The sequence below is a fragment of the Lipophrys pholis genome (genome assembly GCF_963383615.2).
Source record: "Lipophrys pholis genome assembly, chromosome: 4".
Lineage (NCBI taxonomy): Eukaryota > Metazoa > Chordata > Actinopteri > Blenniiformes > Blenniidae > Lipophrys > Lipophrys pholis.
In genome coordinates, this window is record NC_137637.1 from 20103864 (window position 1) to 20117080 (window position 13217).

Genomic DNA, 13217 nt, shown 5'->3' on the forward strand with positions numbered 1-13217 from the left:
TATAATTATATAGTGATACAGGATATGGATTTCCCCCACCGACCAATGTATTATTAACTGGTTACAATATATTCTTACAAGAACACCGAAATAAATGAACTACAATGACAAAATATTGACATGTTTTACGATATGTGTACACAAATAAAACCTGTACTATTCAGATACCAGACTTATTTCAAAATAGTCAATTGCTGAGAGGTTTTATTAGCGTATAAGCATAAATTGGACTAATGACAATTTTTATTAAACATTTTTTTCTAATAATATAAATCATCAGGCTTTTAACATTGTGTACAATACTGCAAATCCCTCGCAAAATATATTAATTTTAAATAAATGAAAAAGCCCAATAAATGTAAGGGAGTTGGCAACTTTTTCATTAACTCCATGAATCTCACTTGCAAAGTAGATTTCATCAAACCAATATTGACATGCATGAAATCCTCACTACCTATAACAACATCAATGTTGATCAGCCAGGCTGATGGAATTAAACTTGAATAGTGTGCAAATGTGCATTGTTTGTTATCACGACATTTCAAGATTGGCAATACAATGTTGTCAACATGTTATTTCCCAAAAGACTCATGTTGGATGAAAAATAATTTAAATGCTGATGTTATATATTATGTTGTTCATTACGAAACAGCTGTCAAGTAAATTAACATTGTATAGAAGTTTTAACCTCAGAAAAGGAATGCATAAAACAAAATGTAATACGTTTATTTTATGTTAGAACACTGCAAAGTGAATAACTGAAGTATTAGGTAAATCAAATCAATCTGTTCGCTGCATTTATTCACAACATGGGTCAAAACTTGAATCAAGAAATATTCATAAGTTATCTAACAGATATGTGCAATTAGAACATTCTCGTCAAGGTTTATATTCTGTTATTGAATAATAATAATAATAATAATAATAATAAAAACATGATCAACTCCAAGTCACGTTTCTTGAAAGTGTCTCGCGATAGTTTGGTAACTTCACTTCACTTATTCCAGTTGCTAAGCTAAAGCTAGGCTAACTAGCTGCCGAAGAGTGACATGAAGTCAAGTTTACACAAAGTCTCAATGAAGGAGCTTCCACAGTGATCGGACATGGAATTAAGGAAAATAGCGGAGCAGGTAGGACACGAAGAGCCTTCCGCGGTGCAGCCAGACGTTAGATAACAAGCGGTTCTTCTCACTCCTGCAAACAGCTGGCTAGTCCCGTTAGCAACATGACGGGGAAAGTTTTATACGAGGCTGATTAATGTCTCAGCCCTCCGTTCTGCAAAGATCAACTGATCCGTGGTTGATTGAAAGAGCTTGCGTGGTCAGTTTATATCAGATTTGTTAGAGTTATGAACAATCGTTGCCGTGCACTCAATGAGTCAAATCAGGATTGTGGGGGTTCCTGTTCAGCAGAGTCATAAATCTTACAAACAAACCCAAAATACATTCCTCAAAGGCGTCATGGTTTGAGGATTCTTTGCTATACAATCCCCATCAGACTACTTCGGTGATTGCATGAATCAAACAAGAGGAGTGGTTTTTTTTTTAGTAAGTAAAAATGTCAGACAGTTTAAATGGTCAGAGTTGTACGTGTTGTCCTGAACTGGACTAAAGCGCATTCGCACGGTTCCATTCATGATTATTCTTACAGAAATTACCCGGATCTATCGTCATGTTTTGAAAATTCTACTATGGAGTGTGACACATTGATTTGCATAAATTTCCTTGTGTTTATTCTGCATGTCTAATTTTTCTCCACAGTCTGCTCTGGTCCAGGCCATATTCAGCAGGAACGCAGAGGATGTGACTTTTTTGTTGAGCCATGAAGAAGATGTCAATTTACTGGTAATATAGTCCAGGATGAACTTTGTAGTCACTCCCTTTGGAAAAAGCTGTGGTGTCAAACTTTAATATGGGGCATTTTTGGCTGTCTGTAGTTTTTCTGAATATAATGTGTCTTAAAGATTAGAATGTCATGCCATAATTGATTGATTTATATGATGATGTTTAGAAAGAAGTCAAACATTCGGCAGACTAATCAGATAAAATCTGCATTGTTCTTTGTCTCAGGACGAAGACCACAGCACACCGCTTCATGCTGCAGCATATATGGGTGATGTTCAAGTTATGGACCTCCTTATCAGTTCAGGTGAACAAAATGTGTTTTACTGGACTGTGAAAATGCCATAAAAATGTTGCAAAGTAAGAAGAAATTTTGGTTAGAATATCATTTATTTCCAGTGTCTCTGCCTGGCTTGAGCTGAAAGTTCAAATTAAATGTATTATCCTGCTTTATTAAACTTGGGATTGAGGGCGCCAGAGCTGATTGACTGTCTGAAATGTCAAAGTACACCTTGAGTAAATTGACTGTTAATCACAGAACTAACAGAGACAATCACATGCACATTGACTCTGTGGGCAAAAAACCTCAACAAAGAGTAAATAAATGGTGCAACTATGTTAAAAGTGTGTGGTTTATTTATATTTTTGCAAACATGCAAAAAAAAGAAGAAAAATGCGAATCATATGCAGTTTGCCGTCATACCATGTTGTTACTTTGCCACAATTTTCACATCCACCTGGGATTTGTGTTCAGTGCTGTATGTTCTATTAACTTTGGCGCTTTCCCAGTTGACATTAATAAGTTGGCTGTATTCAAAATAAGTGAATTACACCAAAGATTTCAGCATCTAAAAAGTAAAGCTCATCTTTGGATTCCAAACTCCTTTTCAGGGGCAAACGTCAACGCTAAGGACCAAGGCTCATTGACCCCTTTACATCGAGCAGCTGCCTCACGAAATGAAGTAATTTTATATTTTCAGACCACAGAAATACATTAGAAAAATAAAAGCTAAAGACAACCAAATCCTTATATTTCACTTTCATTCTCCCTTTTTTTTCTCTCTCAGAGAGCTGTGGAGCTGCTCCTGAAAGAAAGAGCAGAGGTCAACTCAAAAGACAAATTCTGGCATACTCCATTACACATGGCAGCTGCAAATTGGGCGACAGGCTGCGCTGCAGCACTGCTACCACATGTTTGCAGCTCAGACGTAACCGACAGTTCGGGTAGGACACCTCTTCATCATGCAGCATACAGCGGCCATGACGAGGTAAATGATAATTAGGTGGTTTCTTTGTACGTTACCTATCGTCAGTTCTGCATTTGATATTGGAAGTAGATTTATTTTGCTGAGTAAATTGAATGATGATGGAAGGATTTTCTTAGTTGCTGCCATTTGATAGTGTAGCTTTTGGTTCAGTGGGGATGAGCTTACATTGACACAGTAGCTGATGCAGCGGTTACGTTTCTGCAGATGGTGACCTTGTTCCTGCGTAAAGGTGCCAAAGCTTGTGCCAAGGATAAGAAGGAGAGGCAGCCAATCCACTTGGCTGCATACCTCGGTAAGTGGTCCAACGCTCCTTGGAGACGAGCTTGATAATTCTTTTTCGAAGGCGATGTGAAGAACAGAGGTGTAGGGAGCTGCAACGCTTTGTACAAACTCCAGGTTGCATGTCTTTATTTCTAGTGTTGCCGAAGTCATTTGAATGCTGCCATGATGACAAAAGGTTACTGTATATACAGATGTACTTTACACAGTGATTGCTCAGTTTTATGTTTTGCTGATTCCAAACACCAATTAAAATGTTTAACGTAACATCATCTTTGTTTGACAGCAAAGACTTCTTAAAAAGCCAAAGGTTATTTAAATGAATGAAAAATAAGAGTATAAATAGGCAAATGTAGGTCTGCTTGCATAAAATATCTATTGCTGGTATGCTGTCACTACTTTTTAGATTTAGTCAGCACCCTCATCATTAAACAGTTAACTATTCATCTTATCTGTTAAACGTTACCTCATGTTTGACTGAGCTCTGGCCTGTATGTGCACCGAGCTTCAGGCTGCAGACTGGGGAACTAAATGGGATGCATTGTAATGTGTGCTTATGACAGAGGCTCGTCGTTAATGTTCCGGTCTTTCAGGGCACGTGGAGGTTATGAAGCTGCTGGTGTCACATGGAGCAGATGTGATGTGCAAAGACAAGTGTGGCTACACTCCACTCCACGCTTCAGCTGCCAGTGGACAATCAGATGTGGTTCAATATCTATTGAGCTTAGGCGTGGAGGTAAAGTAGTTCAACTTAAAAAAAAAACACACAAGTTATTTCCCACACTAGTAAATCTATGTAGCTGCATTTTATTTAATCTAATGCATATTCTGTACTGGACCGAAGTTTAATATTTCTGTAATTAGTGATTTTTTTGTCTTGCTGTACTTTCACAATTAAGATCTCAGTCAACGTCTTGGTCGGTTGCTCTGCCGAAGGGAAGATGTTTGTATTCAGCAAAGGTTCATTATGAGATCTTAAATCAATCAATTACTTAGTGACCTGTAGTGCTCTCAGCCACGCGTTCCTCCTGAGAGAAACACATTCTTTGCACCAGATGTTGTCTTTTTTAACATGCCTTCAGGTATATTTAGCAAAGTCAGCTGTTCACTCATATAACTCACTCTGACAGAAGCTATAATACTTCCTGGAGACATGACTTTCATTCCTTTACAATCAGCCGACTTTTCTTCTTTCTATCTTTGACACTCAGACTGATGAAGCCAACCGTTTTGGGAACACGGCGCTTCACATGGCATGTCACACGGGACAGGACACTGTGGCTACCGAGCTCGTGAACTGCGGCGCCAACATAAACCAGCCTAACTACCATGGAAACACGCCGCTGCACCTTGCTGCCACCTCCTCCAGCGGCGTGTTGTGCCTTGAGCTGCTGGTCAACAACGGAGCTGACGTGAACATGCAGGTGAAACCGTCGTCCTTATCGAAGCGCGCGCTCACTGGGCTGCAACAAAATGCAAATGGGAATCCTGAAGACGTTTCCTAAATATCTCAAAACCTTCACAAGGGTTTTGCAATATCCTTGCTTGAGTCGCATGGCCTCACAGAAATGCCACACGTTCGAAAACTTGCCCTGCTTTTCATTCTGTAAAATAGCTCCATAGTGGTCTCAGACGTCTCAAACCAGTCTTTAACTCCTTCTCAATTTATTTTCTGCCTGTTGGTAAAGATAAGAAATGAGGCTTCAGCTTGTAGGTCCGGTCATCCTGCATGTTGGGGTCCCCTTCTAGCAACCGCCACATATCTTTCCTGATCTTCAATGAAATATGAAGGCTGGATGGGGAAGAGACCATGTATTTATTTGGTCAATAAATCTTTATTTATTTATTTTTCAAAGACTGCTATAAAACAATCATCTGAGGACATTCACACGCCCTAACAGTAATTTTATCAGGTGATTTTTTCAAGTGAATATTGTGTGGAAGTGGAGCAAGCATCACTCAACATGCGTGCAAACTCCAGGGGATTGTTTTGTTTTCCCATGAGCTGTTTGCAACATTTGTTTGATCAAGCCCAAAGTGCCAATTCACTGTGACTCTAAGAGAAATGTGTCCGTAATCTCCATATTTTCTTTTGTTTTTATGTTTCCAGCTGGTCACAAGTTGTTGTGCTTCAGTGGATTCATTTGACGAATAAATTCTTTTTTAAATTGCTTTAGCATTGCTGAAATGCAGTGAATGATTTCAGAACATGTTTTTTTTTTTTTTCCAGAATAAAGAAGGGAAGAGTGCTTTACACATGGCTGCAATGTATGGTCGCTTCACAGGATCCCAGATTCTGATCCAAAATGGTAATCTACAGTGCAAATATATATTTACACTATTCTGTGATTAATGATGGAAAGACAAGTCATCAAGGCTTGAGCTGTTTTGAAGTCGGTGTAATTTCCGTCGGTTCACAGGTGGAGAGGTTGATTGTGACGACATAAATGGAAACACTCCTCTTCACGTTGCTGCCAGACATGGTCAGGAGTTACTGATCAGCACTCTGCTGACAAACGGTGCTGACAGAAGCAGGTCCGTCCAATCAAATCAGACGCTTTAATGAAATCACTTTTCTTATTATATTTTTATGCTTACAATGTCAGAAGAAAACATAAAAATAAAAAAAATCACATACACATCAAATAATGCTGTGGTCTCAATAGACAAGGGATTCATGGAATGATTCCACTCCACCTGGCTGCGCTCTACGGATTCCCAGACTGTTGTCGGAAGTTACTGTCAAGTGGTGAGAATCCAATTGAAGTTATCCACCTGCTTGTTTTGGTTTCATGGCTTCTTTATCTGAGTAGAAAAACCTGTTTTTGTGTGTTGTGATTCACTCAGGACAATTTTACAATATCGTGGCACCGCTGACAAGCAGTCAAACGCCGGCCGCAGGGTTTGATATTAACATGTTGGACGATCACGGCAGGACCTGCCTGCATGCAGCTGCCTCTGGAGGGTGAGTGATGAACGCATAATAATCCCTCAAACTATTTTTGCCCCGTGACATTAGCAATAAATGCCTGAACCAGGCACAACTCCATGGTGCATCAAATATAGTACGACCACTAGCAATAGTGGTGAGTCATAAAATGAGCATCATTTGCAGAAACGTGATAATCGGACTTATATGTGGACATTTTATTCAGCTGCACATTTGTTTGTCATTAAGATGCTTTTCTCTGTGAGTTGATCACATCCTCCACAGAAAACAGAAACTTCCACTCCCTAGATATCCATGGTCGGTGTATTCCTTTTCACCACATACCTTTTCTTTTGTTTTGCAGGAATGTTGAGTGTCTCAACTTGCTAATAAATTTTGGAGCTGAGCTTGATATAAAAGATGATTTGGGAAGGTAGGCATTTAGCAACAGCTGCAGGTGAGAAACTTAACTTTGACATGATGGAACCTGGTGTCACAGGAGCCCGCCGTTTCATCCCACAGATCCCCTCTTCACTACGCTGCAGCGAACGGGAACAGCCAGTGCACCGTCTCCCTGGTGAGGGCCGGCGCAGAGGTCAATGAGCTGGATCTGACCAACTGCAGTCCTCTGCACTACGCTGCTGCTTCACACACCTTCTGTGGGTAAGAGTCTGTTCTGTAATCTTCATGTTTGACATTTTCAGAGAGACGTAATGAGAACAGCATGATGTGTACATCATCCTGATCTCCGACTAAAAGACCTTGCTTTGTTTTTACAGTGGAGGCCCAAACTCTGAGTCAAACATCAGTTTAGAAAAGGAACAAGAAGCATCTTTGTAAGTCACTTGTCAGTGATGAAGCACTTTTTTTTTTTTTTCATAAAAGTCTTCTGTTTTAACACTACTGTGCAGAATTCGCAACAGCCTTATCAACAAACAGGAACTGAAAGACCTGTCATCATCACATTGGGCACATCACTTCCATTAACATCTAATGGAGCAGTTTGGATTTTGTTTGTTTTATTTTAATCATGCATACGACACAATTACAATCAAATTCTGAAAGAAAATAGGGTGATTTTCAAATGATTTGTGAATCAGTTTGAACTCCATATCCAGTCTGTAAGTAATTCACTGCAATTGGTGATAATAGTTACAAAAATAATATTTATTCTCAAAATATTAAGAATATATACAAGAAAAATTTAAAATTTTGACATTTTTGCAAGTCATGGAATGACAACTTTAACATCCTTTGCATGTATTCAGATGTTTAGACTATTTACTCGACAACGGAGCAAACCCAACTTTGAAGAACACAAAGGGCTACAGTGCCGTCCACTATGCAGCAGCTTATGGGAACAAGCAGCATCTTGAACTGGTCAGTGATATTTTTAAGCCTCAATCAGTCTTTATTTTGAGATGAATTCACTGGAGACCAAAGCCCTTCACACGTATTTCTTTCACAGCTCTTGGAGATTTCTTTCAACTGCCTGGAAGAAGCTGAAAGTAATATTCCTGTTAGTCCCTTGCACCTGGCTGTAAGTCTGACTTCAGTGAATATACTTTGAAACGTGTGACTTTTGAATGAGGCTCCTCCTGTTAATGGCTTTGAATTTTGTTCCCCTGCAGGCGTATTACGGTCACTGTGACGCCCTGCATTTGCTTTGCGAGACGTTGGTGAGTCTGGATGTGCGAGACATTGAGGGCCGGACTGCCCTGCACCTGGCTGCTCAGAGAGGCTTTTCACCATGTGTGGAAGTTCTGCTGAAGCATCAAGCGTCGTACGCGCTGAAGGAGCACAGGCGCAAGTGGACAGCGCTCCACGCTGCAGGTGTGTGACGGGTGATAATGCTCCATGTCAACAATGTCACCTCTTTTGTTCATTCAGTGTTTTATTTCAATTGAACAAATCTTTGTTATGACTTCTAAACGTAATACTTTGTGTTCAGCTGCTGAAGGCCAAATGGACTGCTTGCTTTTGTTGGTCAACATGGAACAAAGTGCTGACATCATTGACAGTCAAGACGCACAAGGACAGTGAGTCTGTTTGTATTTTATTGACTTTAATCTAGTAAAGTTGAAAATGCTTCTTATTTTTATATGATGGAAGGCTTATTGACATTTCTCATTTTGCCACAAATGTTTTTCAATTAATTTGATTATTTGATCAAGTCATTCACACCCGTTTTAATTTCTACTGTCATATCTAGACTTTGGTTTTGATAAAAATGTGTGTTTTAATAGTAAATTTTGGATCCGTAATAAAATTTGTGACTAATTTTGAAATTATGTTTGTGTTCAGGAACACAAAGCCTGTGATAATTGGTTTTAGAGCCAGTTAAATAAAATTGTATAGCAAAATATCTGTTTGTTTAATGTTTTAATGATTAAAAGAAATGGCAGCCAAGTATTGCTGATGATAAATATAACGTATAATTCTTTTTTCGGGTTAGAAATGTCTGGAGTTCAGTGGTCACCATTTAAGACCCTGCTGAAGTCTCGACATTCTGTGGGTTGTGTTCCTGAGCTAAACAGTGCCATGTTTGTTGTTGGGAATGCTGGTTGCTGATGTATGCATTGGTGCATTCATAACAAACTAAGAAGAGGAGAACGATTCCTTCCAACATGGCCAAAACACAAGCTTCTCTCTGAGAATGTGGGAGATTTTTTTTAAGACCTGCTTCTGGAAGCTTAATGCGGCTGCAATTTTAGTGGAAATTAAAAAAGTTTTTCATCTCATTTTTGCTGCTACTCAGAGAGAAACATTGAAACTCGACAGCTGTACTTTCTAAAACGTTATAGCAATGATTAGATTGTTGATGTGTTGATGACAGAAAACAACTATACTGTAATTGTGTATAAATTAAACCAAATTGTACCTATTGCACTGTGATGCACCCTGTATTGGTTAATGTCTGTTAGGATGAGTCTCTGTTCTGAATTCTAACTGCAGCAATAAAGCAGCACATGCGATGACGACCTGGTTTTTGTTAGTTATTGTAATTGATTGTTTCTGATTTTTTTTTTTTAATGTTTTGATTTCCAGGACGGCGCTCATGTTGGCCGCTCTGGGACTTCACACCGACTGCGTCCACATCCTTTTGGAGAAAAAAGCACAGGCTGATGCTGGAGACAAGCGGGGATTTACTGCATTACACAGAGCTGTGAGTGTTTGCATGTCTCACTTCCTCTGTTAGGAAAGCTCACCGTTGGCGTTTCGCCTCTCACATCTCCTGTCCTCGTCCTCCAGGCTATGTTGGGCAGTGAGGACTGTGTATCTGCTCTGTTGGAGCATGGGGCTTCTGCTCTGTGTCGAGACTCTCAGGGACGCACGCCGCTGCACCTCGCAGCGTCACGCGGTCATACGGAGCTGCTCCACACTTTGCTAAAGGCTGCTAGGAAAGCTGACCCTCTGGACTCCATGTTGGACTACAGAGGCTACACGCCCACTCACTGGGCTGCATACCATGGTGAGATATCAGAGCAAGAACGTATTAGCAATTGTATCAGAGAAGGTTTGATGTCGTGTTGAATGAAGCAAACAGGACATAAATGCTGAATGTGTTTGAAGGAGCACCAGCACTCTCATCTCTGGTTTTTATACTACATCACAACAGCAACACTTAATCTTCTCTCTTGTTTTCCGTCTATTTTCAGGTCATGAAGGATGTTTATGCATTTTACTTGAATATAAACTTTTTAGCTCCCGGGAAGGAAATACATTCACCCCATTGCACTGTGCTTTGTAAGTACCACAGCTTACACGTGCATGTGTGTACATTAGATATTAGTTGATCTAGAAATGGAGTGCTTCTTCACTTTTTTGATAGATTTTTTTACTTCCCTCACAGAGTAAATGGCCACGATGTTGCTGCTGAACATCTGGTGAAAACCGTCGGCCCTCAAACTGTCAACACTATTGATGCCAAAGGAAGGTGGGTTCAGTCTGTCAAACGGATCTATTTCATGCAATGCTACAAGTTGAAATTAAACAAAAAGGTTTAATGTATAACGTTTTTAGTTCATTTTCAAATGTGTTGAGCCCAAACTGTGATAATCCCGCAGTTTAAATAATCTTTGACTTGATTTTCTGGCACATTTTGGCGTAAATACAAAATTTGCTCACCCACAGTAAACTGGGATTGGCTCCAGCGCCCCCTCACAGGATTACGTGATATAGAAGATGGATGGACAAAATTTAAAATCCCATGATCAATCCATCAATTTTAAATACGACTCATATGGGTACTGGAGTCAGTCTCAGCTAGCTATTAAAGGTTCTAATGTAAAACTTTTAAATTCTTTTTTTTAAATTTGTTTGATAGTATCCATCTTTATTTTGAAATAAGAATATAATACTTTTGTTTGGCATTTTGAATTTGTATGTTCATCCTTTTATCTTGACGTTGCCTGGATGCAGGACTCCTCTTCATGCAGCAGCTCATTCTGGAAATGTTGCTGGGCTCCAGCTGGTCCTGGCCCAGGGTGCAGAGGTCAATGCTGTGGACAAACGTGGATCGTCTGCTCTAATGGTTGCTGCGAGCTGCGGACAGACCGGGGCTGTTGGTATGTGATTGGAAAACTGATTTGTTCATTTCTTTATCTGTTGATGAACATCCCAACCATTTTCGTCTCATGAACCTGTACTGTGGTTTATCACTTCTCAGTCCTCACTAATAAATACAGTTTAAAACACGTTTTTCTTCCCTTAATTCACTGAAAGTGGGTCTGCACATGTACTGTGATTACTGCAAATTTTTTCTGCATTTCAGAATTCTTGCTGCACAAGGGGAAGCCAGACCTGTCCCTCGTGGATGTCAATAATAACACAGCCCTTCACTTAGCCTGCAGCAAGGTCACATATTCACACAAACACAAGTACTATATGCATGCCATCACCAATTGAGCACATTTTGCATGAGTCAATTATAACTTTTGAGGAAAATGATGTTTGTGCTTTGACATTATCTTAGATCTGTGATCCTGAATTCCTGAATTTCCATGTTGTTGTTTTTATGTTGTTTTGTTATGTAATAATTGGACTTTTCACACTTAATGTAAATGCGTAGAATTGTAGCACTGAAGCTAAAGATAAAGGAAATGTTGATTAGAATTCCAGCCAGCACAACTTTGCAAAATATCAGTGTCGTGAAAATGTAGAAAGAACAGTTTTGTACAGTTGAGTACTCGGTAACGTGTAGCAGGATGTGCTTCACTCTGCAGGGCCATGAGATGTGTGCTCTGTTGATCCTGGGAGAAATCACCGACTCCTCCCTTATAAATGCCAGAAACAATGCTCTCCAGATGTGAGTTGTCCAAAAGGAATTATTGCATGCTGTCACTTAAAACGTTATTCGTCTTTAATTTAAACTGTAACGTGGTGGAATTATGTGTCATGATGACTGTGGTTTGGCTTGTCATTGGTGTGCTGTCATCAGACATGTTTCTCTTTTTCATTCAGGCCCCTTCACATAGCAGCGAGGAAAGGCCTGGCCACTGTTGTGCAGGTATTACTAAGTAGAGGAGCGGCTGTCATGGCTGTCGATGAGGAAGGTACACAAGAGTGATTGTATTTCTGTGACCGAGCATCAAAGCATTTCATGTGTCCAAAAGGATCCCACATGGTCTTCATCCATTCTCTGCAGGCCACACACCAGCCTTGGCCTGTGCCCCGAACAAAAATGTAGCAGACTGTCTGGCCCTGATCCTCTCCACCATGAAGCCTTTCCCTCCTAGAGAAGCTGGCAATGGCACAGCCTCCCACTTTGGTTCCATCCTGAAGAACTGTGGCATTGCTGCAACCTGCAGCCCCAGTGGAAACCTGTGTCACGCTTAAGTTCCAGGCTACAGCGGCTCTAACAGCCGCACTGAGTGAAATTTCATCTCAGTGCCCCCCCCCCCCCCCCAAAAAAAAAAACACACACCTCCACATAAGTGTGGTCATGTAAGGCTTCTTCTCAGGTGTCATGACATTTATACAATTGTGTCATGTAGCATTTATGCACCAGTAGCAGTGGCCGCTTTTCTTAAACCTCGTCTTACACATCACTGACGTTAGTGAACCTCTTAGGTAATCTTCTGTGTGATAGGTTATTTTAATGACGTACTAATCATTACAAATGAATAGCTTCAAGAGGAGCACACAACACAAGTGTGTACCCCCCCCCCCCCCCCAAAAAAACTTTGTCCACTGATTTTTGATCTCTGTACCAAAACCACCAAACCCTGAAGCCTCATTGTTTGTCCTCAGATGATACAAAGTGCAAGAATGCTTGGCTGTATGTTCGTGTGATTCATGTGTGTGCATGTATGGGTGTTTGTTACTACAAGTGCTCCTTTGCATATTTGACACTGATTCTTAATTTACATGTTTTACAAAATCCTAACTAGGGTTGTAAAGCTTTTATGCAATTAATAAGACTCTATTTTCATATCCATCCGACGGTGTACCTTACACTACAAAATATATAAATGACCTTACTATTCTAATATGATCATGACTAAATGTAATAGTCACAAGCATGTCTATAGTTTTAATAATGTAGTTTACTATGTTTAGTCTGTATATAGTTCTTTAAATGAAGTTAAACTCTTTCCTGCTTTATCTTGAAACCCAAAATTATCGAGAATTAAGCTCAGGTCAGTGTGTACTGTACTGTAATAACAAGCACATCTTGAGCTGGATGTTACACACCAAGTGTAGAGAACAAACAAAATCTCTTATTTCAGTCAAATAAGCCGGAAAGAAACGCTGCTTTAACATTTTAAAAGCATAGGGGAGAAATCTTTTAAGCTTTTAGTCTTGAGACATTTCACTATATTTACAACTAAATGTTTTGTAGATAGATTTTGGGCAATGATTGATATTTTGCACATAGCAAGTTTTAGGAGTTCATGC

The 13217-nt window shown here is 39.8% G+C and overlaps 1 protein-coding gene across 2 annotated transcripts; it reads left to right on the forward strand.

The window, feature by feature from the left end:
* The first annotated feature begins 996 nt into the window (after positions 1-996).
* ankrd52b (ankyrin repeat domain 52b) lies at positions 997-12274 on the forward strand. Of its 2 annotated transcripts, XM_080460979.1 has the most exons (28): positions 997-1130; positions 1761-1844; positions 2070-2148; positions 2733-2803; positions 2909-3109; positions 3314-3401; positions 3982-4124; positions 4600-4812; positions 5619-5697; positions 5809-5923; positions 6055-6137; positions 6236-6353; positions 6682-6750; positions 6840-6980; positions 7097-7153; positions 7586-7697; positions 7786-7857; positions 7949-8150; positions 8269-8356; positions 9366-9483; positions 9570-9789; positions 9977-10064; positions 10171-10254; positions 10740-10885; positions 11092-11174; positions 11543-11625; positions 11781-11872; positions 11965-12274. In XM_080460979.1, the coding sequence occupies exons 1-28, from the start codon at positions 1104-1106 to the stop codon at positions 12153-12155; spliced, it is 3147 nt and encodes a 1048-aa protein (XP_080317105.1). In that variant the 5' UTR covers positions 997-1103; the 3' UTR covers positions 12156-12274. The 2 variants fall into 2 exon arrangements, with proteins under 2 accessions (XP_080317105.1, XP_080317106.1); XM_080460980.1 differs by lacking the exons at positions 997-1130; positions 1761-1844; positions 2070-2148; positions 2733-2803 and having other exon boundaries at positions 2952-3065.
* Positions 12275-13217: the final 943 nt, after the last annotated feature.